This window comes from Poromitra crassiceps (genome assembly GCF_964638095.1).
Source record: "Poromitra crassiceps genome assembly, chromosome: 25".
Lineage (NCBI taxonomy): Eukaryota > Metazoa > Chordata > Actinopteri > Beryciformes > Melamphaidae > Poromitra > Poromitra crassiceps.
The window spans coordinates 16,975,417-17,002,487 of record NC_139649.1 but is presented as its reverse complement, the minus strand read 5'-3'; the positions used below and the strand labels follow the sequence as shown (position 1 = coordinate 17,002,487).

Below are 27,071 nucleotides of genomic sequence, written 5' to 3'. Positions count from 1 at the left end.
GTTCAAAATGAACAAAATCAACTATCACAGAGCCAGGCTACACTTGCCAATACTGCAATATTCTTCAACAAGGTCTATTTAAACATTTAAGAACAAAATGAAATAAAATTTCACTAAATCAACTGCAACTGCACTGGCACAACTTAACCCAGGCTTTTGGCACAAATCACCCCATCCCCACAATTTTAACAAACTTGTATCATATAGCTGGTTTGGAGCTAACATCATGCTAACAGTATAGCCTCATATTGTAGCTTACTAAAACACTAACACATGTGTGAAATGTTTTCAAGCTTGTCTATAATTGTTCAGACACAACAATCAATAAACCTTGATCATAAAAAAATTACTTTGAGAGGCAAAAAACAGTTTTTTGAACTTAAATGTGCTTAGCTCTTGTGCCATCTGCCTCCCTTCTTTGCAGAGTGAGTAAAATGGATGCCTCTTCAAAAATGTGTGGTCACATGACCAATTTCTTCTATGGTTTTCTAGATACAAGGGGTGGCACAACTTCCCCACTGGCACAACTCACCCCACTCTCCCCTACCGGTGCGCCTTATAGTCCGGAAATTACGGTAGATAGATAGATAGATAGATAGATAGATAGATAGATAGATAGATAGATAGATAGATAGATAGATAGATAGATAGATAGAAAGATAGATAGATAGATAGTAAATGGACTGCATTTATACATTTATTTACTGGGGGTAGGACTAGTAGGACTAGTAGGACAGTAGTAGGACAGTGTACTTCATCCTACTCCTCTTCGGACCCCGTTGCTGTCACGTATTCTGATTATTATTGTTTTTTTGTTTTGTTTTTTTCGTTTTCTTTTCTTTTTTTTCACTTATAAATATATATATTTTGTAACATTGATACTACTTGTGTATATATATATTACTATTTCTTTTTTTTTAAAGTCTGAAATAAAGCTTTCATTCATTCATTCATTCATTCATTTATATAGCACTTTTATCCAAAGCGCTTTACAATGTGTCTACATTCACCCATTCACACACCGAGGGCAGCAAGCTGCCACGCAGGGTGCTGGCACAGCCATCGGGAGCAATTTGGGGTTCAGTGTCTTCCCCAAGGAGACTTCAACATGCGGGCTGGAGGAGCCGGGAATCGAACCAACCAACCAACCAACCACCAACCAACCAACCAACCACCAACCTTCTGACTAGTGGACGACCCGCTCTACCTCCTGAGCCACAAATAGATAGACGTTCAGTTTGTCCAAATCCATCAGGGTCCAAAATTAAAGGAACAGTCCACAGATTTTCAACCAGATTTGTATCATTACAAAATGAGTAGTATATCAGAGAAAACAGTTTTGCAGACATTTATTTAGTTTGACAGTAAAAACCCTTTTAGATTGGCCAAAAATCTCACTAATATCCACAAACTACTGGCATTTTCTTCAGTCTAAAAGTTGGCCGTTTAGCCAATAGAGCGACCCTGCGAGGCGGGTTTTAACACGATGGCTCTGCACGCCATGGCCATATAAAACTTGGCAGTGGTCCAACACATTATTTGATGAACCTGCTTCTCCCCCTCTTGATTTGCCACCCCTTTTCCAGCATGAGTCAGTGATTCCGTGATTCCCACAGGCTGAAATTCCATTAATTACTTTACATTCACATCTCTCATGCACGAGTGCAGCCCACATAGCCCAGGCACATAGACTGCATCAAGTCAGCCAGAATGTAAGTAGGTTCCGCTTGAGCTCTTTCAAAATAAAAGCCTTGTTGTAACGTTAACATTTTGAGTAATGCTTTACAGCCACAGTTTCACTCCATATGTCACTCCATACGGACAGACAGACAGACCACAACTGCCGAAACTAAAGCTGGTCAGGGTGACCTTTGACCAAAACCACCAACCACCATCGTACCCTAAAGCTTCTCCAGGTTGCAGCTGAAGTGATAGCAACTGTGATCCAATAGTTGCCAACCCATTTCCTGAGCCTGGTTTCTATAACAACTCAACCAATTAGAACCCTCCTCCAAGCCTTTCCTCCACTTCAACACAGCTTCCAGGCAAACATCAACAGAGCATCTGAATAACACATTTTGACAAACTCAAAACACATATTTGGTTTCCAGGGGCTTTAAAAAGAGAAACAGATACACAGAAAATGAGTAATGGAAAAAGAGAAAAAATCAAAAGACGTGGAAAGGACAAAAGAGGCGTCACTCACCGGCACACTTGGTCCTGGTGACGAGCGGGGGTCCAGGCGGTCCGGTGCCCCCCTCCCCTGGGCGCGACAGCAGCACCTTGATCTGGTACTCCACGTCGGGGTCCAGGTGCCACAGCTTGTAGGTGGCCGGGGCATCCACCACGTGCGTCTCCGCCCAGTTCCCTGAGGTCGTGCGGTACTCCACCTCTTTCAGGATGATGGGCCCATCGCCGATGATGCTGTTGGCGTTGGGTTTAATCCACAGGTAGGTGGCGCCCACCGCCAACAGCTCTGGCGGGGCGATGGGGGTGGGCGGAGCTGTGGAGGGGGAGGGGAGATATAGTTTTTGCTTTAGTTTAGGTTGATTTAGTTTAGAAGATGTGTTGTTTTGACCTGTAATAGACGGGAACGCATTGTTCTCTCAAGTTCCATCGAATCAGTCTGAGATTGTGTGTGAACAACCCAGTCGCCAGGTTAAAATGTCTCCATTGGACATTTATAGAATCCACGGTGTTGAGATCAGGCCTTTTCCCTGTGTAGAGATGATAATATTCACTTCTATTCTTTTCCCTGTGTAGAGATGATAATATTCACTTCTATTCGCAATGGCTGCTTTGTCTTTGAGGGAGTGCGGTATGCAATTGTAATGATAGGTGGGGGCCTTTTCGTCCGTTTTGGGCTGCCACAGTTATCTTTAAAATGGCCGCCGCTCTTGCGTGCTGGATCTCTCAGTACACAGTACTGTTCTCCACACAGAAGATCTTAGCGGAGAAGACCGCTTGTTGTCAGCCAATGTCAGGTTATAGTCATGAGCACTGTTTCACATTATGATTGTTTTGTCTGAATTGTACAACTGGTCAGTAATCAGGAAAGCCATCCAGATCACACAGGACCCCTCTCACCCCCTTCAGGTCAGCGTTACAAAGTCCCACTGGCCCGGAAAAACATTGACACAACATCCTTTATCCCTTCTGCAATCACCGCCCTGAACATTTGAAAGTAGGCACATTTGAACACTTTTTAACACTTTGACCTGTTAACACTGCTCTGTCAGTTGTGTTTTTTTTATTGTGTGTATGTCCCTGTTTTTCATGTCTTTTGGACCAGGCACTTTTGAGCCTGTTGAAGGATCATCTCTGTTGCTTTGCGAGAGACAATAAAGTGATCTTGAATCTTACCTCATCATCACATGACTTTACATCACATGATAGTTTTGTTTTGTGCTTTGTAAAGTAACTCGTCGGTCCGTACGTGCAGCATCTCCAAACAGCTGAGACAAAAAGAGCCATTTTAAGATTGAATCCTGGGGCCTCTGGGTATTAATCTCTCTCTCTCTCTTTCTCTCTCTCTCTCTCTCTCTCTCTCTCTCTGACAGGTGCTTTGTCAGTTGACAGCTGCGTTATGCTAGCTAAGAATAATGGCCCCTCTCCTCCGGCAGTCTAAAAAGCAAAGTCTTGCTTTTAGCCTGCGAGTTTTTAACTTTCCTCAAGGCCCCATTACAATATGCATGGTGGCTGCGGGACCAATGTATCAACTGTCAGTCACCATACACCATCCATCTCTGCTGTGTGTGTGTGTGTGTGTGTGTGTGTGTGTGTGTGTGTGTGTGTGTGTGTGTGTGTGTGTGTGTGTGTGTGTGTGTGTGTGTGTGTGTGTGTGTGTGTGTGTGTGTGTGTGTGTGGTGTGTGCGGGCGTGTGTGAAGCAAATATGCACATGTGTGAGATATTGTTGGCTGCATGTATTTGCATGCGTATACAGTACAGTATGTGCCAGCCAAATAGAGTGCAGCTGGGTCCTTATAAAGAATTCCTTCCCTCTAACATTCACGAAGGTAGAGTGGATTTATTCTGCGGGTTTATGCAGCATTCAGCAATATTCATCTTTACAGGTCATATAATCTTGGGATAAAGTCTTATAATCCCGCACCGCCCCACCCCATGCCGCAGGTGAGTCACAGAGAGGGAGAGTTTCATGTTTGCTAAGCAGGTTCAATTCTATCAAACATTTCTTTCTGTAAAACATGAAAGTCTGACTTTGGAACAACTTTGTGATTCAATAAACACGTTTAAGTCCACAACACTCCTCCTACGCCCCACTAACCCCTCCCACCACCACCCATATGCCCCTAGCCACTCCACCTTCCCCCCCATCTTCCCGGCCCTATCTATACCCCCCTTTCCCCCCAAAACACCACCCATATCCCCATAGCGACTAATCCCACCCACCCATCAAATCCTGACTCTCTTATGCCTACGCCCCCCCCCCCCCTAAATTCACGAAACCTCCATGACCTCCATCTTATGACCCCGGTGGGGCTGCTGGCCCAGCGCCGTGGGAAAAAGACAGGTTTGTTTTGTCATCAGAGGAGTTCAGTTCCACTCTATCTTTTAAGTACCAGTGCATTTCATGTTTGTTAGAGAATGGAATTACCACTCCTCATCCGCTAATATAATATACGTAACAGCTTATATAAACCAAATAAACTGAAGCCAGGAGTTCAGAAAGATGTCTTATGAAAGTATATTTATTACCATAACATTCTCCTATAACTGCATTATAGAAGAGACTGAATCTCAATGTACCATCTGATCAATGTACAGAGTCCAAATATTCAGTAATGACTGACAGTTTGACATAATGCTTTATAGGCAAAGGAAGGCAGAGAGAAACAGAGAGAGGAGGGGGGGATAAATGTGTGTGCGTCGTGGAGTCTGACAGGGAAACTGTTATCAATTGTTAATGGACACGATGCACTGCCCAAGGTCTCAGCAAAAGAGAGAAGTCCTCAATGCCACGGGTGAATCTATATGTGTGAGATGTCATGTCATGTTAACTCATAGCATTAATTATGTGTGTGCAATTATTAGCTCATTGATTAGGAAATGTCAGAGACAGTGGCATATTCACTGCACTCCACAACAGTTGTAGCTAACCGTTAGCTGTCCCATGGGATAATAGGAGCAAAAAGGACAGCGTCACGTTAAACAGTAGGCTAAACACCTGTAGCACAATCAATTCAAGGAATGTGCAACAGAATCCTGAAGGGGGAAGTGGAAGTGAAACGTCTCAAATGTAAAGTGTAACTGTTGTAGCATGATTATAAACTGTTAACTGTGCTTTACTGTTTTCACACTGATTCAGCTCTTCATTCACTCCATCCATATTCAACAACCTCTCCTGATGCTGCTCCACAGGGGAGAGAGAGAGTGAGAGAGAGAGGGAGGGGGAGAGAGAGAGGGAGGGGGAGACAGTGGGAGAGAGAGAGAGAGAGGGTGGAGACAGTGAGAGAGAGAGAGAGAGAGAGGGAGGGAGAGAGAGAGAGGGGGTGAGAGGGGGAGAGAGAGAGAGAGGGAGGGGGGGAGAGAGAGAGGGGGTGGGAGGGGGAGAGAGAGGGAGGGGGAGAGAGAGAGGGAGGGTGGAGACAGTGGGAGAGAGAGAGAGAGGGGGAGACAGTGAGAGAGAGAGAGAGAGGGAGGGAGAGAGGGAGGGAGGAGAGAGGGAGAGGGGGTGGGGAGGGGGAGAGAGAGAGATAGGGAGAGAGGGGGAGAGAGAGGGAGGGGGAGACAGTGGGAGAGAGAGAGAGAGAGAGAGGGGGAGACAGTGAGAGAGAGAGAGGGAGGGAGAGAGGGAGGGAGGGAGAGAGGGAGAGGGGGTGGGAGGGGGAGAGAGAGAGATAGGAGAGAGGGGGGAGAGAGAGGGAGGGGGAGACAGTGGGAGAGAGAGAGAGAGAGGGGGAGACAGTGGAGAGAGAGAGAGAGAGGGAGGGGGAGAGAGGGAGGGGGAGACAGTGAGAGAGAGAGAGAGAGAGAGAGGGAGGGGGAGACAGTGAGAGAGAGAGAGAGAGAGAGAGAGGGAGGGGGAGAGAGAGAGGGAGGGGGAGACAGTGAGAGAGAGAGAGAGAGAGAGAGAGAGAGAGGGAGGGGAAGACAGTGAGAGCGAGGGAGGGGGAGACAGTGAAAGAGAGAGTGGGGGGGAGAGAGAGCTCCATCACTCTCTCCCTCCGTCTGTTGCCGCCCATCACCCCCCCCCCCCCCTCCGCCAGCTCATTTAGAGGGGAGAGAACAGAGGCCACCCAGAGACACGCAATCTGGCACACACACACACACTCACACACTCACACACACGTACAAACACGCACATACACGCATGCATGCGCATGCACACACACACACGCACGTACACACACACACACACATACGTGCGCACACGCTCACACGTACGTACACACACACACTCGCGTGCGCACACACACAAACACTCACATTGTAACACGTACACACAAGCACACACACAAACACACACAAACACTCACATTGTAACACAGACACAAGCACACACACAAACACTCACATTGTAACACATACAAATACACACAAGCATGACGGGGTGATTGTACAAGCGCACCCCCCCCCCCCCACACACACACACACACACACACACACACACACACACGCACGCCACACACACACACACACACACACACACACACACACACACACACACACACACACACACACACACACACACACTTTGTGATCCTCCTCCATACAGTGATGCTAATGAGGTGTGAGAGGAGGGAGAGAGGGAGGGATGGAGAAAGGTCATCCTGACGTTTGGTCAGGACCCCTCGGCCTCACTTTGCAAATGTATCAGTATACCCTATACCCATCAGGTAGACTTCTACACAACTCCCACATGTAGAGTAGACCAGTAGACTTCTATAGAACTCCCACAACATACAGGGTAGTCCAATATATACAATAGTCCTCCGTTTACTATAGGCAGATAGCTACTTTTAAAGAGTGGTGCGAGAGGAACCACCTCATTTTAAATACCTGCAATACCAAAGAAATGATCTTTGACCCCAGAACAGTGAGAGCACATGACCCTGTGGTGGTCATAGGTGACAGGGGAATTGAGCAGGTAAGCTCGTACAAGTATCTGGGGATACAAATGGATAACATGTTAAAATGGGACGTCCATGTTGATTATCTGTGTGCAAAACTGGCACAACGTTTGCACTTCCTACGTAGGCTCAGACTTTTTGGAGTGTGCACCAAAATCATGTCAACATTCTACAATGCTGTGCTGGAAAGCCTGATCAGATATGGCACGGCGGCATGGTTTGGGTCTCTCACAGTCAAGCTTAAATCTAGAATTTGAAAAATGGTGAAGACAGCCATGAAAGTGATCGGCAAGAAAGAATCACTGACGCTCCAGTCCATCTTTGAGGAAAAGGTCATCAGCCTGGCTCATAGAGCTCTGACCGACCCTTCTCACATTTTATTTTCTGAATATGAGTTGTTACCTTCTGGCAGAAGATTCAGAGCCAGCAGATACAGGAGCAACCGCTACAAGCTCTCCTTCCTCCCTACCTCGATTGCACTTCTTAACAAACAGCCTGCTCTTCCCCCCGGGCTGTAGTAACCCATAGTTGTAGGTGGAGGCACCTTATGTAGGAACGGTAATCTTAGCCCCATGTTTTACCTTCCTATTTTATTTCTTTTGCTTTTCATTTAATCTTATTTTAATGTTTTATTCTTTTATTCTTTTACTCTTTTATTCTTTTATCGACCACCGCTGCTGGTTTTGTTTATTGTTGATTTTATATTCTTTTACCTACAGGTATGTATGATTTAAACAAATTGTGCAATAGGGCTGTGCAATTCCATGTCTCAGTTGGCATCTCCCCACTGTGCCTTAGTGCAATGCTGTGTCTGTCCTGTTTGTGTTTACTTGTGTTGTTGTAACACAGGATGTGGCCATGCGCACTTTTTGCCCAAGACAAATTTCCCTTCTGGGACAATAAAGTTTATCTCATCTCATCTCATCTCATAGACTGCGTGCGTGCGTGCGTGCGTGCGTGCGTGCGTGCGTGCGGGCGTGCGTGCACCAGTGGGCGCTGTAAAGGTTTTGTCACTTCTTGTAGGAAGACACATCACGCCCTGTGTTACTACACCATGAGGACGGGACGTGTTACTACACCATGAGGACGGCAAATATACGGCTCTACGTTTTTTACTGCACTGTATTACAATCCCAGCATGGTGTGTGAAAACGGCTCGTAGTGTGTGTGTGTGTGTGTGTGTGTGTGTGTGTGTGTGTGTGTGTGTGTGTGTGTATGTGTGTGTGTGTGTGTGTGTGTGTGTATGCATGTGTGTGTTTGTATCTGCACAGGCACGGCGTGTTTGTTTATTTCTGTGTGGAGTTTGCATGTTCTCCCCGTGCTCCCCTGGGGTTCCTCCATACAACATCAATATGGACCCCTACTGAAAAACATGCAGAAGATAGTCCTCTGACCAGTGACGACTACATTAGAAGCTGGTCCCCAGGCGCTGTACTGTACATAAGAAAGCTGCTCACTGCTCCTGGCTGCCCCCCGGAGGAAGGAAAAGCCCGCATGGGATAAATGCAGAGACTGTGTTTCACCGGCCACCATCAGAATGTGTGTGTGTGTGTGTGTGTGTGTGTGTGTGTGTGTGTGTGTGTGTGTGTGTGTTTGCGGCTGCATGTATGTTGGTGTGTTCATGTGACAAATAAAGACGGGTTTGTCCGTGCAGTTCTTCTTCTTCTTCTTGTTTGTGTCCAACAATAGGCCAGACGTCTGCCTTTCTTCCTCGTTGCTTTGTGATCGACGTCTTGGATGACATTTTATTTGTCAGTGAAATCGTTAATTTATGTGTAGAACTGGTAAGAGGTCATAATAACCATTCCTAGAGAGACAGTGAGAGAGAGAGAGAGAGAGGGAGGGAGAGAGAGAGAGGGGGTGAGAGGGGGAGAGAGAGAGAGAGGGAGGGGGAGAGAGAGAGGGGGTGGGAGGGGGAGAGAGAGGGAGGGGGAGAGAGAGAGGGAGGGGGAGACAGTGGGAGAGAGAGAGAGAGGGGGAGACAGTGAGAGAGAGAGAGAGAGGGAGGGAGAGAGGGAGGGAGGGAGAGAGGGAGAGGGGGTGGGAGGGGGAGAGAGAGAGATAGGGAGAGAGGGGGGAGAGAGAGGGAGGGGGAGACAGTGGGAGAGAGAGAGAGAGAGAGAGGGGGAGACAGTGAGAGAGAGAGAGGGAGGGAGAGAGGGAGGGAGGGAGAGAGGGAGAGGGGGTGGGAGGGGGAGAGAGAGAGATAGGGAGAGAGGGGGGAGAGAGAGGGAGGGGGAGACAGTGGGAGAGAGAGAGAGAGAGGGGGAGACAGTGAGAGAGAGAGAGAGAGGGAGGGGGAGAGAGGGAGGGGGAGACAGTGAGAGAGAGAGAGAGAGAGAGAGGGAGGGGGAGACAGTGAGAGAGAGAGAGAGAGAGAGAGGGAGGGGGAGAGAGAGAGGGAGGGGGAGACAGTGAGAGAGAGAGAGAGAGAGAGAGAGAGAGAGGGAGGGGAAGACAGTGAGAGCGAGGGAGGGGGAGACAGTGAAAGAGAGAGTGGGGGGGAGAGAGAGCTCCATCACTCTCTCCCTCCGTCTGTTGCCGCCCATCACCCCCCCCCCCCCTCCGCCAGCTCATTTAGAGGGGAGAGAACAGAGGCCACCCAGAGACACGCAATCTGGCACACACACACACACTCACACACTCACACACACGTACAAACACGCACATACACGCATGCATGCGCATGCACACACACACACGCACGTACACACACACACACACATACGTGCGCACACGCTCACACGTACGTACACACACACACTCGCGTGCGCACACACACAAACACTCACATTGTAACACGTACACACAAGCACACACACAAACACACACAAACACTCACATTGTAACACAGACACAAGCACACACACAAACACTCACATTGTAACACATACAAATACACACAAGCATGACGGGGTGATTGTACAAGCGCACCCCCCCCCCCCCACACACACACACACACACACACACACACACACACACACGCACGCACACACACACACACACACACACACACACACACACACACACACACACACACACACACACACACACACACACACACACACACTTTGTGATCCTCCTCCATACAGTGATGCTAATGAGGTGTGAGAGGAGGGAGAGAGGGAGGGATGGAGAAAGGTCATCCTGACGTTTGGTCAGGACCCCTCGGCCTCACTTTGCAAATGTATCAGTATACCCTATACCCATCAGGTAGACTTCTACACAACTCCCACATGTAGAGTAGACCAGTAGACTTCTATAGAACTCCCACAACATACAGGGTAGTCCAATATATACAATAGTCCTCCGTTTACTATAGGCAGATAGCTACTTTTAAAGAGTGGTGCGAGAGGAACCACCTCATTTTAAATACCTGCAATACCAAAGAAATGATCTTTGACCCCAGAACAGTGAGAGCACATGACCCTGTGGTGGTCATAGGTGACAGGGGAATTGAGCAGGTAAGCTCGTACAAGTATCTGGGGATACAAATGGATAACATGTTAAAATGGGACGTCCATGTTGATTATCTGTGTGCAAAACTGGCACAACGTTTGCACTTCCTACGTAGGCTCAGACTTTTTGGAGTGTGCACCAAAATCATGTCAACATTCTACAATGCTGTGCTGGAAAGCCTGATCAGATATGGCACGGCGGCATGGTTTGGGTCTCTCACAGTCAAGCTTAAATCTAGAATTTGAAAAATGGTGAAGACAGCCATGAAAGTGATCGGCAAGAAAGAATCACTGACGCTCCAGTCCATCTTTGAGGAAAAGGTCATCAGCCTGGCTCATAGAGCTCTGACCGACCCTTCTCACATTTTATTTTCTGAATATGAGTTGTTACCTTCTGGCAGAAGATTCAGAGCCAGCAGATACAGGAGCAACCGCTACAAGCTCTCCTTCCTCCCTACCTCGATTGCACTTCTTAACAAACAGCCTGCTCTTCCCCCCGGGCTGTAGTAACCCATAGTTGTAGGTGGAGGCACCTTAAGTAGGAACGGTAATCTTAGCCCCATGTTTTACCTTCCTATTTTATTTCTTTTACTTTTCATTTAATCTTATTTTAATGTTTTACTCTTTTATCCATTATCCCGCTGCTGGTTTTGTTTATTGTTGATTTTATATTCTTTTACCTACGGGTATGTATGATTTAAACAGATTGTGCAATAGGGCTGTGCAATTTCATGTCTCAGTTGGCATCTCCCCACTGTGTCCTAGTGCAATGCTGTGTCTGTCCTGTTTGTGTTTACTTGTGTTTTTGTAACACAGGATGTGGCCATGCGCACTTTTTGCCCAAGACAAATTTCCCTTCTGGGACAATAAAGTTTATCTCATCTCTCATCTCATCTCATAGACTGCGTGCGGGCGGGCGTGCGTGCGTGCGTGTACCAGTGGGCGCTGTAAAGGTTTTGTCACTTGTTGTAGGAAGACACATCACGCCCTGTGTTACTACACCATGAGGACGGGGCGTGTTACTACACCATGAGGACGGCAAATATACGGCTCTACTTTTTTTACTGCACTGTATTACAATCCCAGCATGGTGTGTGAAAATGGCTCGTAATGTGTGTGTGTGTGTGTGTGTGTGTGTGTGTGTGTGTGTGTGTGTGTGTGTGTGTGTGTGTGTGTGTGTATGTATGTATGTGTGTGTGTGTGTATGTGTGTGTGTGTGTGTGTGTGTGTGTGTGTGTATGTGTGTGTGTGTGTGTGTGTATGCATGTGTGTGTTTGTATCTGCGCAGGCACGGAGTGTTTGTTTATTTCTGTGTGGAGTTTGCATGTTCTCCCCGTGCTCCCCTGGGGTTCCTCCATACAACATCAATATGGACCCCTACTGAAAAACATGCAGAAGATAGTCCTCTGACCAGTGACGACTACATTAGAAGCTGGTCCCCAGGCGCTGTACTGTACATAAGAAAGCTGCTCACTGCTCCTGGCTGCCCCCCGGAGGAAGGAAAAGCCCGCATGGGATAAATGCAGAGACTGTGTTTCACCGGCCACCATCAGAATGTGTGTGTGTGTGTGTGTGTGTGTGTGTGTGTGTGTGTGTGTGTGTGTGTGTGTGTGTGTGTGTGTGTGTGTGTGTGTGTGTGTGTGTGTGTGTGTGTGTGGCTGCATGTATGTTGGTGTGTTCATGTGACAAATAAAGACGGGTTTGTCCATGCAGTGTGCTGTGATGTGAGATCCTAATGGTCATTTAAAGATTTTGCAACTTTTTTGTGAAATAAATAACAATTTATGTTCTTAATTTATGTGTAGTTCTCACTTCGTTTCCCCCTCTGCTCCTCCTGACACACACACACACACACACACACACACACACACACACACACACACAGCAGAGGGAGTCACTACAGTACGTGAACAACATGATGGAGATGGTGCAACCCTGGACACATTATTCCATATGTTCATATTTCTTCCCCAGAGAGATTTCCAGAGTGATTTATGATTGTGTTTACATTCCTCACATGGCTAAAGTTAATGCGTCACAAGCTGCTGACATCATCAACTCAGTAAGCCAGACGGACGTTTTTATTTTATTGTATTGTTATTATTATTAGGGATGGGGCCGACGGGAATCCGGAGATTTTTTTTTTCTTTTGCAATTCCAGCGTGGGCCGCACAGCCGTAATTTGCCCATGTATAATAGTATCCTTCTTTGCCTTGTATATTTTCTTAATTTTGTCTGCTTTTTGCAAGGTATATTTAAAAAAAAAATCTTTAATTGGCCAAATCTTTGCCTATACTGTATATTCAAGAAAAATATCGTTATCGGCAGATATCCAAATTCAGGTATCGGAATCAGATCAGAAGTGTGTGTGTGTGTGTGTGTGTGTGTGAGAGAGAGAGAGAGAGAGAGAGAGAGAGAGAGAGAGAGAGAGAGAGAGAGAGAGAGAGAGAGAGAGAGAGAGAGAGAGAGAGAGAGAGAGAGAGAGAGAGAGCTGATCTGAGGAGAGGAAGGAGATTTGCTCCGGCTGGCAGAAGATCTGTCGCTGTGAAATGACGTTCAGCCAAAACCTGTTTTTCTCCTCCAGGAGAGAATCAATAAGAGTGAGGGTGATAAGAGGAGATGGATGGAGAGAGACAGAGAGAGAGAGAGAGAGAGACTGACTCCTGAGTCTGACCCCCAACCCTCCCCAACCTCAGGACAGCCCTCAGACTACCTGGCTTTATTACCTATTGGAAGAATACCACAAAAACCCAAAGTCAATTAGATGCTGTTTGGCCCTACATTGAGATTACATGGTGTCAGATTACCTGACCACTACCCTAGAACACCAACGTGATTTAAAGTCACACCATCACTAACGTCGGGTGTATTTCACCCGATGCAATATACCCCATAAAACATACTTCTCATCAAAATATCTTAAAGTACAACAATACATGGCAAATTGAGGTACTCTTCTTTTATTTTATAATGTGAAATATCACAAAAAACACACAAAAATGTATTATAGGGGACACTATGTAAAATTCGTGAAAAATGAGGCAATCGTTACTAAAAAATTCCCCCCCACCAAAAAAACCAGGAGCTCCCAACTTCTCCTTTGGTCCACCCATTCATGGGACTTGTGTGGTGAAAATCACCACACAAGTCACCACAATAACATTAACCCTAACCCGAAGATATTTTACCCTCAATCACTAACATCGGGTGAAAATCACCCGAACACGTAGCCGGTAGAAAAAACCATGAATGGGAGCAGGGAAACACACCTACATTCAATGACGTCAGTGAGCATCCTGAAGGTACCTAAGGACCCGCCCACCTCAGACAGCAGCAAGACAATGAAAATCACGTGAATTCAATTGTCTGGGTGAAAATCACCCGACGTTAGTGTTCTAGGGTTAAAACACTATTTAGGGTTTACAACTTCCATGACTGGAATTTGGAAACCCTCATTAGTGTTTTGCTTGCACCTGTGTTTATTCTGCCTTTTCCACACAAAATGGCCCCCGTGAGAAGGGTCTATGGCCATCTTTGAACCTCTCTCACTGCGCAATGCAGGACCAGCGTTTCCAGCACCTTCAGACCTGTGGTCTCTCCTGGGTGAAGGTCAGCAGCTGCAGCAGCAGCTTATCTGAGGAGCTTTGCTTTGCTTTGCTCCTCAGATGAACGTATGAAACACAACCGACATCATCCCAAACTAAACCACGACTTGAATACAAATCAATTGTTGAAAGACTTGTTTTCCCCATTGTCTTCCTTGTTTGATGTTCAGCATCAGATTTATTTCTTGGAAAATGTATTATTATTATTAGTAGTAGTAGTAGTAGTAGTATTAGCATTAGTATTATTATTATTAGTATTATTATTATTGCTTTAAACTCAAATTTGCTTTGGTGGAAGCTGCTTCTGTCTCTCTATCATTCTCTTTCTCGGTTTTCCACTTATTATTTTCTTTCTCGCTCTGTTACCAGCTCAGAACTGCTACTGACTTTCATATAAACACATTACTCTCCACGTCCTCTGTGTGTGTGTGTGTGTGTGTGTGTGTGTGTGTGTGTGTGTGTACACCTGTGAATAACACACTCTACAAACTCCCTCAGGCCTGTTCCTTCATATAATGAATGCAGTACCTACACACACACACACACACAGACACACACACACACACACACACACACACACACACACACACACACACACACACACACACACAAACACACAGTGGGTATGCTGCTTTCCGCTGCCTGGTCACAAGAAATGCTTTAGTCAAAAGACTCACGGCACAATCTATCACAGAAGATAGATAGCAGAGATGGTGAAAGACAGAAAGAAAGAAAGAAAGAAAGAAAGAAAGAAAGAAAGAAAGAAAGAAAGAAAGAAAGAAAGAAAGAAAGAAAGAAAGATTTGTACACGACAACAGACGGGCAGCTAGCACATACGTTCTGCGCCTGCATTCTGCGCCATGAGACCTGACAGAGTTTACCGTTTGCGTTTGCTCACTTAAACGGTTTGGTAATATCTACTTCTGATTCAAAACAATACATGACACTGACGTATGTCAGCTCCTGTCTGGTCTGTATGTTACTATATGTTACTGTATGTTACTGTATGACACTGATGTATGTCAGCTCTTGTAGCACACTAAATGACATGATGCCGCGAGGGACTTTCCCAAAGGCACGTATTGTATTTGTGAAAATATCCGTGTTTTTGAATTATCAGGTGAGATCAAGTTGGAAAATGAGCAGAGCGTTTTGTGTGCCCTCTCTCCTACTTTGCTACCCCTGAGCAGCCAATCAGAGTGATTTCTCTACCCTGACCAGCCAATCAGAGTGATTTCTCTACCCTGCCAGCCAATCAGAGTGATTTCTCTACCCTGACCAGCCAATCAGAGTGATTTCTCTACCCTGACCAGCCAATCAGAGTGATTTCTCTCACCAACGACACGATGCGAAAAGCCGCCGTCGAAGCGGACTAGAGCGAACAGTGCAGGACACCACAAATACTCGAGCGACAGACGCCCAGACATGGCCGCCGGGCGACTGTCGGCTTGTGCCCTGTTCAAAACCGGTCCCTATTACAGAAATAGTGGACTATATATTTTGTACTAGTGTCTGAATTCTCAATTGTTCATTTGATTCACTATAGTCCAATATAAAATACCTACAATGCACTGCGGTTTCTAGTGAACAGCGAATGTACCCTACATTTTCTCCAATGCTGTCGTGTTTACCAAAGGAGAAGAGTGAGGTAGTGAAAAGAGTTTGGTCTTTCCCCATATACTTCACACTACATTGTGTGTGTGTGTGTGTGTGTGTGTGTGTGTGTGTGTGTGTGTGTGTGTGTGTGTGTGTGTGTGTGTGTGTGTGTGTGTGTGTGTGTGTGTGTGTGTGTGTGTGTGTGAGTAGGGCTGGGTTAAAAAAAATAGATTCTCCGACTTTTTTATCGATTTTTATTTGTATCCTTTGATATCGATTCATATGTCCAGAGATCGATTTTTTTTATTATACAAAAACAAAAAACAAAACAAACAAACATAGGCTATAATATTATAGTGTGGTAGTTGAAACATAGTTTCAAGTTGACGTTTATTTATGTTTGTAGTTGAAACAAAAACATAAATACTGTAGGCTAGATAAATGGAAATGTTTGATCATTAATATCTACTTTTAGAAATTATATAGGTTGAAATCAAATCACTGTGCCTAATTGTGAAAGTGTCTTTATTGACAGATGAAAAGGCTGTTATTTACCCTTTGTCACCACCTGGTGAGTAAATACTGTATATGTGTAACTAAAACCATTAAAATTGACAACCGGTCCGCAACTTTTTTTCCCCATGTATCTACCGGTCCTTGGCGCAAAAAAGGTTGGGAACCCCTGTGTTACATAACTGGACAGTCATGTAGGTTACAGCTCAAAAAACCCGATATTGAAATGAATCGAATCGGAATCGAATCGAATCGGGATTAATCGATTCGGAACCTTGTGAATCGGAATCGAATCGATTCTTGAAATTTGAACCAGTGAGTGAGTCATTCCCAACACAGCGTGGTGTGTCAGGGGCTTAAGGCCACCTGGGAAATTTTGAAAACATGTCTGTTACTTTATTCCAGCTCTAGGTTGTTTGTTGTTATGCCGGGAAGGCCAGCTGTGCTAACTATGCTACTAGGCTGCCTGTGCTAAATTGGTTCACAGAACTGTACAGCCGCTAGCTGGAATAAAACAGACTCATTATTTTCAGAATTTACCACTCAGTCCAACGTCCTCGCTAACTTTTTTCCAAGCCATTTCCTCTCCTCCTCTCTGTTCATGCATTAGGTATTCTCTTCAATAATTCTGTGTGAAGTGTCTACCTACCACTCTCTGACAGGGCGCACACACACACGGATCGCTGCACATTAAACTATGCTGGACACGGCCAGCTATGGAATACCAACATCACACACACACACACACACACACACACACACACACACACACACGTATCCCCTAAGGCAAGCCCTACGGACCTGGTTAAAGAGACAGGTGGAGTGTACACTGTACAGTTGTAAGCTTCCCTTCCCCACACACACCCATGCACGTACGTGTCAGCGCATGTACACACACACACACACACACACACACACACACACACACACACACACACACACACACACACATAAATGAGCATAGACAACTTTTTCTGGAATTTACTTTTTGACCAAAAACTTCAAGGACACACACACACACACACACACACACACACACACACACACACACACACACACACAGCTGGGTGTGATTCTTGGACTGCAGTCAGTTCTGTGGCCGCCCAGGGAGATTTAGAAAGGTGCAGCAGTACTCAGGAACTCACGCTAACACACACACACACACACACACACACACACACACACACACACACACACACACACACACTCCAGAGTGTCCACAGGGCTCTGGCTGACAGGCTCCTGGATCTCTGCTACGCCCCACTGAGTCTTATCTCTGACAGACAGAACACACACACAGACACACAGACACACACACACACACACACAATTAATTGCAGATACACAAACACTCCCTGCACAATCATGCTCTCTCTCACTCTCTCCCTCTCTCCTCTCAGACCCCCTTCTCACCAAACGCGATAAACTCGCATGTACTCGCACTCGCCCTGTCAAGCCCTGCCCCGCTGCTGCAGCTTGGTTGGCTGCCTTGCTGTATTTCCGTCTTCAATTGGTCTATTTCGGTTTTGGCCCCTCCTTTCGTCTTGTCGCTTGCGATGTCCTGACGCCAGGTATCCCAGCATGCTTTGCAAGCTGGTGAGAGACAGATGGCAGCGAGGGAAGGAGGGGCATTTCGAAATCGACCAATTGAAGACGGAAATACAGCAAGGCAGCCAACCAAGCTGCAGCAGCGGGGCAGGGCTGACTGGGCCAGTGCGAGTACTTGCGAGTTGATCGCGTTTGGTGAGTAGGGCCCGTCTCTCTCCCTGCCTCTCACTCTCTGCCCCCTCTCTCTCCCTGCCTCTCTCTCTCTCTCTCTCTCCCTGCCTCTCACTCTCTGCCCCCTCTCTCTCCCTCCCTCTCACTCTCTCTCCGTCTCACTCTCCCTGCCTTCGATATGACAATCGTTCAACAAGTAAACAAACAACTGTCAATAAAAGAAAATCTGTTCCATTGGATGTCCCTGAGGTTGATGTCCCTGAGGTTCACTGGATGTCCCTGAGGCTGATGTCCCTGATGTTCACTGATGTCCCTGAGGTTGATGTCCCTGAGGTTGAGGTGCCTGAGGTTCACTGGATGTCCCTGAGGTTGATGTCCCTGAGGTTCACTGATGTCCCTGAGGTTCACTGATGTCCCTGAGGTTCACTGATGTCCCTGGGGCTCGCTGGATGTCCCTGAGGTTCACTGATGTCCCTGGGGCTCGCTGGATGTCCCTGAGGTTGATGTCCCTGAGGTTCACTGGATGTCCCTGATGTTCACTGGATGCCCCTGAGGTTCACTGGATGTCCCTGAGGTTCACTGGATGGCCCTGAGGTTGATGTCCCTGAGGTTGTGGCAGGAGGCCAGATATTTAGCTGTCAGTATGCAGCAGTTTGGTTTTTCTCCTAACAGGTATTTGAGTTTGTCCCTTTCTGATAGTGTTTCAAATTCCAGATATTTGTGTAGAATTTGGGGGAAGAATAGTGCTCTAATTTCTGCATATTTGTCACAGTGTCATAAAAAGTGTGTCTCTGAGGGGCACGGTGGTGCAGTGGTAAGCGCTGTCGCCTCACAGCTAGAAGGTCCTGGGTTCGATTCCCACCTAGGACACTGTGAGCGCTGAAGGAGTGCGTGCCCGTCCACGTCCTCGAGTGCCCGCCGCCCGGGTGGGGTCGTCAAAAGGGCCTTTCTGTGTGGAGTTTGCATGTTCTCCCCGTGCCCCCTGGGGGTTTCCTTCATATAGGAACCCCTTCACCAAAACATGCAATATGTGGTTCCTCCTCTGGTTGTTACGGGCGCCTGTTCAGAGGAAGGGGAACTTGTTGGAATAGCGTGATCCTCCCACGTGCTATGTCCTACCGGTGAAGCTTCCCCTGTCAGGTGAAAAGAAGTGGCTGGCTACTGTGTGTCTCGGAGGAATGGAACTAGTTTTGGCTCTCCCCAGATCGGCAGAGGGGGGAGCAGCAACCAGGATAAATAAATTAGCACTAACGGGGCATAAAAATGGGATAAAGAAATCTGGGATTTTTTTTTTTAAACAAAACAAAACAAAAAGTGTGTCTCTGTTACACAGCCTGTCTATCTGTGTCTATGGCGACCGGTCTCTAGGGCCAGGCTGTGTCCACTGACTCTGTACCTCGTGCCCTATCCCTATCTCTCTCTCTCTGCCCTCCATCTCTCTCTGCCCCTCTCTCTCCATCTCTCTCCCCTCTCTCCCCCCATCTCTCTCTGCCCCTCTCTCTCCCCCATCTCACTCTCTCTCACTCTCACTCTCACTCTCACTCTCACTCTCTCACTCTCCCTCTCTCTGCCCCCCCCCCCCCCCCCCCTCTCTCTGTGTGGTATGGTTGAGACCTTGTTGCCCTCGGGCTTTGGTTGCATCTGTTCGACAAGAGTCATACAAATGAGAAATGCACCAGAGCATAGAAAAACATCTGTGTGTGTGTGTGTGTGTGTGTGTGTGTGTGTGTGTGTGTGTGTGTGTGTGTGTGTGTGTGAGAGAGGACCAGTCTGCCATCATTACTAACCTGTTCTTCAAGGACATCCTTTAATTGTCTGATCAACCCGGGACGTGTGTGTGTGTGTGTGTGTGTGTGTGTGTGTGTGTGTGTGTGTGTGCTTGTGTGTGTGTGTGTATGTGTGTGCGTGCGTGCGTGCATACGTGTGTGTGCATGCGTGCATGTGTGTGCGTGCTTGTGTGTGTGTGTGTGTGCGTGCATGCGTGTGTGTGTGCATCCCTACGTGTGTGTGTGTGCGTGTGCGTGCGCGTGTGTGTGTGCATGTGTGAGTGCAGCAACATATGAGCTGTTAAAGGGGAGGGGACAAATGTGTATTTTCCATACATTCCCTTTAATGAAGAAGTTTGAGCAAATAGCTTTAGATCTGTAGATAGAGGTGGTGAGGGGGCGGGGCCAGAGGAGGTGAGGGGGCGGGGCCACCCCTTGTGTGGGATCCCTTCCACACTATCTTTTATAAACACATAAGCGCCTTGCTAGCTCTCTCGTTCTCTCTCTTTTCTCTCTCCCTTCTCCCCTGTTCTCTCTCTCTATTTCTCTCTCCCTTCTCCCCTGTTCTCTCGTTCTCTCTCTCTGTTCTCTCTCCCTTCTCCCCTGTTCTCTCTCTCTATTTCTCTCTCCCTTCTCCCCTGTTCTCTCGTTCTCTCTCTCTGTTCTCTCTCCCTTCTCCCCTGTTCTCTCTCTATTTCTCTCTCCCTTCTCCCCTGTTCTCTCGTTCTCTCTCTCTTTTCTCTCTCCCTTCTCCCCTGTTCTCTCGTTCTCTCTCTCTGTTCTCTCTCCCTTCTCCCCTGTTCTCTCTCTATTTCTCTCTCCCTTCTCCCCTGTTCTCTCTCTCTTTTCTCTCTTTCTTCTGCCCTGTTCTCTCTCTCTCTCTCTTTTCTCTCTCCCTTCTCCCCTGTTCTCTCGTTCTCTCTCTCTTTTCTCTCTCCCTTCTCCCCTGTTCTGTCGTTCTCTCTCTCTTTTCTCTCTCCCTTCTGCCCTGTTCTCTCTCTCTCTCTCTTTTCTCTCTCCCTTCTCCCCTGTTCTCTCGTTCTCTCTCTCTTTTCTCTCTCCCTTCTCCCCTGTTCTGTCGTTCTCTCTCTCTGTTCTCTCTCCCTTCTCCCCTGTTCTCTCTCTCTATTTCTCTCTCCCTTCTCCCCTGTTCTCTCTCTCTCTCTTTTCTCTCTCCCTTCTCCCCCGTTCTCTCGTTCTCTCTCTCTTTTCTCTCTCCCTTCTCCCCTGTTCTCTCGTTCCCTCTCTCCCTTCTCCCCTGTTCTCTCAGCAGGACAGACAGCTACACTCTGCCAGAGGGATGCTGCTTTGATTCCCAATACTTAAAACCAATGTAATGGTCTGCTGTCATTATGGTCGATAGGGATGACATCATCTGTTCTGCCAGACAGCAGTGTCACAGATTAACGTGTGTGTGTGTGTGTGTGTGTGTGTGTGTGTGTGTGTGTGTGTGTGTGTGTGTGTGTGCACGGATGCACACGCACAAACAGACACACACAGGAATAGGAGAAGTGTCTCTCCAGATTTCCCCGGCCACGCCTGGCTGGGTAAGACACTAATTAACCCTGATTTCACTTAGCATGTGAGACACACACACACACACACACACACACACACACACACACACACACACACACGCACGCACGCACACAGGCACACAGGCACACACGCACACACGCACACACGCACACACACTTTGTGACAACTATGAATGCACTAATTGACGGAGCCCTATAAAATAAGCTCTCTTCCATGTTTGGTCAAGATATCTGGCAGTTAAAGAGATACTCAACAGTTGAGCCAGACTGATTTTGAGCCAAACAGATTTGGTCAGTTTTTCAAAAAAGAGCGGGGAGTTTTCAGGCTTTTGAATCCACCTTTGGCATAACCTTCGTTATTTCGAATCCCACATAGGTTACGCTAAAACCACCACCGCAAAGCGTGTACCTGTAGTTGGCCAGCCGGCAGGAAAGTATCGCGGGACTTCACGAGACTTGGTGACCGAGATCACGTTTGAGGTAATTTGATCCCTGTGAGAGTCCAGGAAATGGCCTGGGGCGAAATATCACTCTGGTAGATGTTGAGGGATCACATTATTACGATATGTGGCGAAAACGGGAAAAAAAATAGCTATTTAGATGCAGGAAAGACATTTTACAACTGACTTGGACGCTATTGATCTCAAAACAACGCTAGGACGGCCAGAAACGCCGCGGACATCGCTGGGTGAGTGGCCAAATCATAATTATTGCCAGGAGATGGATCCAGGTTAAAAAAAAACGAAATTCTCCTTTAACAATGATAAGCTGCTTGGTGTTGGTTTGGTACTGTACCTTTAACGATGATAAGCTGCTTGGTGTTGGTTTGGTACTGTATCTTTAACGATGATAAGCTGCTTGGTGTTGGTTTGGTACTGTACCTTTAACAATGATAAGCTGCTTGGTGTTGGTTTGGTACTGTACCTTTAACCATGATAAGCTGCTTGGTGTTGGTTTGGTACTGTACCTTTAACCATGATAAGCTGCATGGTGTTGGTTTGGTACTGTACCTTTAACGATGATAAGCTGCATGGTGTTGGTTTGGTACTGTACCTTTAACGATGATAAGCTGCTTGGTGTTGGTTTGGTACTGTACCTTTAACGATGATAAGCTGCATGGTGTTGGTTTGGTACTGTACCTTTAACGATGATAAGCTGCATGGTGTTGGTTTGGTACTGTACCTTTAACGATGATAAGCTGCATGGTGTTGGTTTGGTACTGTACCTTTAACGATGATAAGCTGCATGGTGTTGGTTTGGTACTGTACCTTTAACGATGATAAGCTGCATGGTGTTGGTTTGGTACTGTACCTTTAACGATGAGGTCGGCGTAGTTGGAGACACCGGAGCCGCCGTCCGAGCGGAGCACACAGCGGTAGCGGCTGGTTTGGCGCTGGGCGGTGTCGCACACGCTCACTGTCGCAGAGAAACGCCGGTGATTCACCACACGCGTTACCATCAGCCCCGTGTCACGCCCGTTCCACTGCTGCAGAGACAGAGAGAGATAGATAGATAGATAGATAGATAGATAGATACATACATAGACAGATAGATAGATAGATAGATAGATAGATAGATAGATAGATAGATAGATAGATAGATAGATAGATAGATAGATAGATGGGGACAACAGATATACAAGGGATACAACCCGCGTCACTAAGTGGCAACGGCAATGGAACCCTATGGAGCCTGAGTTTGAGCGTCTGACTCTAGCCGGCTGACCGTGTTTACAATTTAAAAACCGCGACAGTTCACGTAACTTCAACACGACATGCATATATTATACATCAAACTCCTGAGCTACTTCTGCTCTCACTCAGAATGTCAAAATAGAAGTGATGTGATGTATACCTACTTTTTGAGATATTAACGTTTGTTTGGCACAACTCATACTAGTTAACTGCCGCAGGGTTACAACAGCGCCCGACTGCAGTCTTATTATGTTGCAGTGGAAAGTGGAACAAACTATCTTCGGTTCTTATCAATCTAAGCTCTTTGGCACAAATGGTGTTGTTACAGCGTGAGCACATGTACATTTTCCTCCAACATCAACGTGAAACAGGAGGAGAAACAAGAGAGAAACTCCCCAAACTCATTTGGAGCAACATTCTTTCCCCAGCAGATCTGCAGGCACCAGTCTCACTGCTCTCCATTGCAAATGTCATTACTGTGCACAGGCAGGCTCTCAGCGGTACACACACGCACGCACGCACACGCACACACACACGCATGCACACGCACACACACACACACACACGCACACACACACACACACTCGCACACACACGCCTAGGTAACACGCAAGCATCAATACACACGTCAAGTAGATTGTGTATGGCACGCACATGCACACACGCACGCACACGCGCACACACACACGCTCTCTTACACACACAAACACGCTAACACACGCTCTCTCACACACACACATGCATGCTCACACACACACACACTCTCTCTCACACACACACACACACACACACGCACACGTGTACAGTTGGAGTGGAGATGGAGTCATTGGGGCGAAGCAGAACAACTCTTTCTAATCAAGCCTGAAATGGAGCTGGGAAGGCTGGGGACGTTTGCTACAGTGCACTTTTATTTTATTTATTTATTTTATGTAAATATTATAAACATTTCCTTCCCTGGCCTTTTCAATTCATGGGGTTTATTGCACATTTGTCTTGTTTTGCTAAACTATTTCAATGGATTGTCACTTTAAAATGGCCTCACTGCAGTGTAACTGTGTATTAACATATGGAAAAGTATAGCACACAATAATACTGTATCGTACATAATGTTCTTACAAAAGTTGAGTTGGTCCTAGGTGGAAAAACTGCCAATATTATTGCAGGATGTATCCAACCCTGAATGATTAACATCTGACCCCCCCAAGCACGGTTCGGTACTGTACCTTTTTGATACGAAAATAAAGTCGAAATGCCAGTATAAATGTCTTTGATTTAATTTTTTTTTTATTCATATTACTTATTTATTTTATTATTTTTTACAGTCTAGTTTACATTTTTAATTCAATTTACATCAGTAAATCCTTTTCCTCTCAAGTTGACCATGATATCCTTGTATTAGACTTTCGGTACATTCGCCTTGCAATAAACCTAAAGCCGTCATATGATTCAATCACAGCCCAACCTACACAGCTGTTTAATCAAACAGCACAGCTGTTTAATCAACCTGCACAGCTGTTTAATCAAACAGCATAGCTAACATTCAAGTTTCAACTCGCTACCTCAGCTTCTATGAGCTGAGTGGACTAGCTTGAAGGCACCATACCGGCTCGTATCCAAGGTCCTATTTACTGGAGCAGCAAATGTTTCCATTGCATGAGAAGCTGACAGGATGCTAACGCTTGTTCCAGGTATTAGTCGGTTCCCCAAGTGTTGCTAGCTAAACAGAGTTATGGCTTGTGGAAAAACTTTAGATTTTGATTGCTAAACTTACATTACGTCATTTGGCAGACGCTTTTACCCAAAGCGACTCACAATAACACATTTTTGTCAGCAATAGAGAAATCTACTATGCAACACAATCTATGACAGCTACAACTTCTGAAGGAGGTTTTGAGAGAGAGAGATAGAGAGAGAAAGATGTTAGTACAAGAAGGGTCCAGATGGAGCCTGAAAAGGTGTGTTTTTAGTCTTTGCCGAAAGATCGGCAGTGATTCGGCCATCATGACCGAAGGTGGGAGCTCGTTCCTCCATTGAGGTGCCAGAGACGAGAAGAGTCGCGGGATGAGCGACTTTTGCGAGTTGTACCAAAATTTGCAAATGCGTTTTATTTTATATTGTTGGCAAATGTTATATTGTTGGCAAATGACCATGGTATAAGCGGGATAATCAACTCTAGAGGTCGACCGATTAATCGGCCGGCCGATTAATTGGGGCCGATTATTGGCATTTTTAATTAATCGGCATCGGCCAGGCCACCGGGCATTTGCCCGACGTGCCCGATTATGCAGTCCGCCACTGAATGTGAGTCTTCTCATGCACCCATGAGCCTACTGTAACGTTACGTTTCCTCAGTCACCACCATCTTCTGCAAACACACTTCTCCCATCAAATGACAGCAAATCTAAACAGTTACATTATTATTATTATTATTATTGTTAATGTATAGAACAGTGCATGAATGAGTTCTCTGACATACTGCTCTCTCGCTATAGCCTACCAGTCACTACTGAAATCTATACCGCATAACCCAATGTATTTTTCTATTTAATAAAAAGAATAATCAAAAACATGTTACTGTACTGGCTAAGATAACATCTTATATTAGATGTAGGCCTACAGTATAATGTTATATTCGATTTTCAATGTGCATGAATGGATAATGGAAATCTAGGCTACTAGATTTCTTTAAAAAAAAATACCAACAGAAGAATATTGCACATTTTTTGGGGGCGCTACCCACACGTTTAGCTGTGTGTTTCTCATTCCACGAATGCACAATCCTTACAAGTTGTACCCCGTTGTAAAGGTGATTAATCAGGCTTTCCAACTATATAAAATACAATACCAATTGGTATTATTAAAGGGGAGAAATAATCGAGCAAAATAACGTTTCCAAACTTTTTTTGAGGAGTTTATTTTAATCGTATTTTATCGAATGAAAAAAATAATAATAATCGGCATTATATATCGGTCATCGGCCGCCCTGCTCTCTAAAGATCGGCATCGGCCATTGAAAAAGCAATATCGGTCGACCTCTAATCAACTCCTAGGTGTGAATTATACTATTTTAGTATAGCGAAGTGAAGTGCGTTAAAATGGTATAGCCTAATGCACACCTAGTCGTTGATGATCCCTTACAGCTAACCTGTATGTAAACATTAGAGAGGTGAGGACAGGTGAGGACAGGTGAGGACAGGTGAGGAGGTTACACACCTGTAGCCACAGCTTGTCATGCTGGGACCACTTCCCCCCGGCGGTGCACTGGAAGGTGGCGTTCTGCCCCACGTTCACCTCCACGTTCTGCAGCCGCAGGAAGTGAGGCGCTTTACCTGCAACATACAGGAAGTAGCCCGGAAGACTTTAGCTAAATGTATGTCATGTAAACATAGGGAGAGAAAGGACGCTCTTTGATATAGGCTATCAAACGATTTGAAATGGTAAATGGCCTGCATTTATATAGGGCTTTTATCCAAAGCGCTTTAGAGTCAGTAGGTACATTCACCCATTCAAACACCGATGGTGGCAGGTTACCACGCAGGGTGCTGGCACACCAACGGGAGCAATTTGGGGTTCAGTGTCTTGCCCAAGGACACTTCGACATGCAGACTTGGAGGAGCCGGGAATCGAACCACCGACCTCTTTTATCCAAAGCGATTAGTGGACGACCCGCTCTACCTCCTGAGCTACAGCCGCCCCAATATTTGAAGTGGATTGGTCTTCCTGGGGGTTCACACATCTGTGTCAATAGGATGTTAAATTAGGATACTGCTAATATAGAGTAATTTGCTGAACTCACCTGTAACACTGTACAGGGTCAGGCCTTCTTCTATTTCTTACTTCCGGATAGGATTGGAAAGAGGAAAGAGGAAACTTTCCAGAAATTTCCAATGGGAAGTTAAGCTCGGGAATTTTGGAAATCTTTTTTTTTGTCTTTTCTTTGCTTCTTCCCAATATTCAAAGTTGGAAACTTTCCATGGGAATTAACGGGAATACAGTGAAAATGTTGCGATAATTTATACAAACTATTTATCTGGCAACACAGTGTGCAACCTCAAACAATGGAAGAGCTCTTGGGATAGCAGTAAGGCAG

At 46.2% G+C, this 27,071-nt stretch overlaps 1 protein-coding gene across 1 annotated transcript in view; it reads right to left on the bottom strand.

The window, feature by feature from the left end:
• The window catches only part of ptprt (protein tyrosine phosphatase receptor type T), a gene marked incomplete at its 3' end in the record, with an annotated part of 413,231 nt that overhangs the window by 337,547 nt on the left and 48,613 nt on the right, over positions 1–27,071 (bottom strand). Inside the window, exons 5-7 of the mRNA XM_083660558.1 lie at positions 26,195–26,310; positions 22,599–22,773; positions 2,207–2,503 (exon numbers count right to left, since the gene is read on the bottom strand). Of these exons, the coding sequence (XP_083516684.1) occupies positions 2,207–2,503; positions 22,599–22,773; positions 26,195–26,310 (588 nt within the window). The remainder of the gene's footprint in view (positions 1–2,206; positions 2,504–22,598; positions 22,774–26,194; positions 26,311–27,071) is intronic.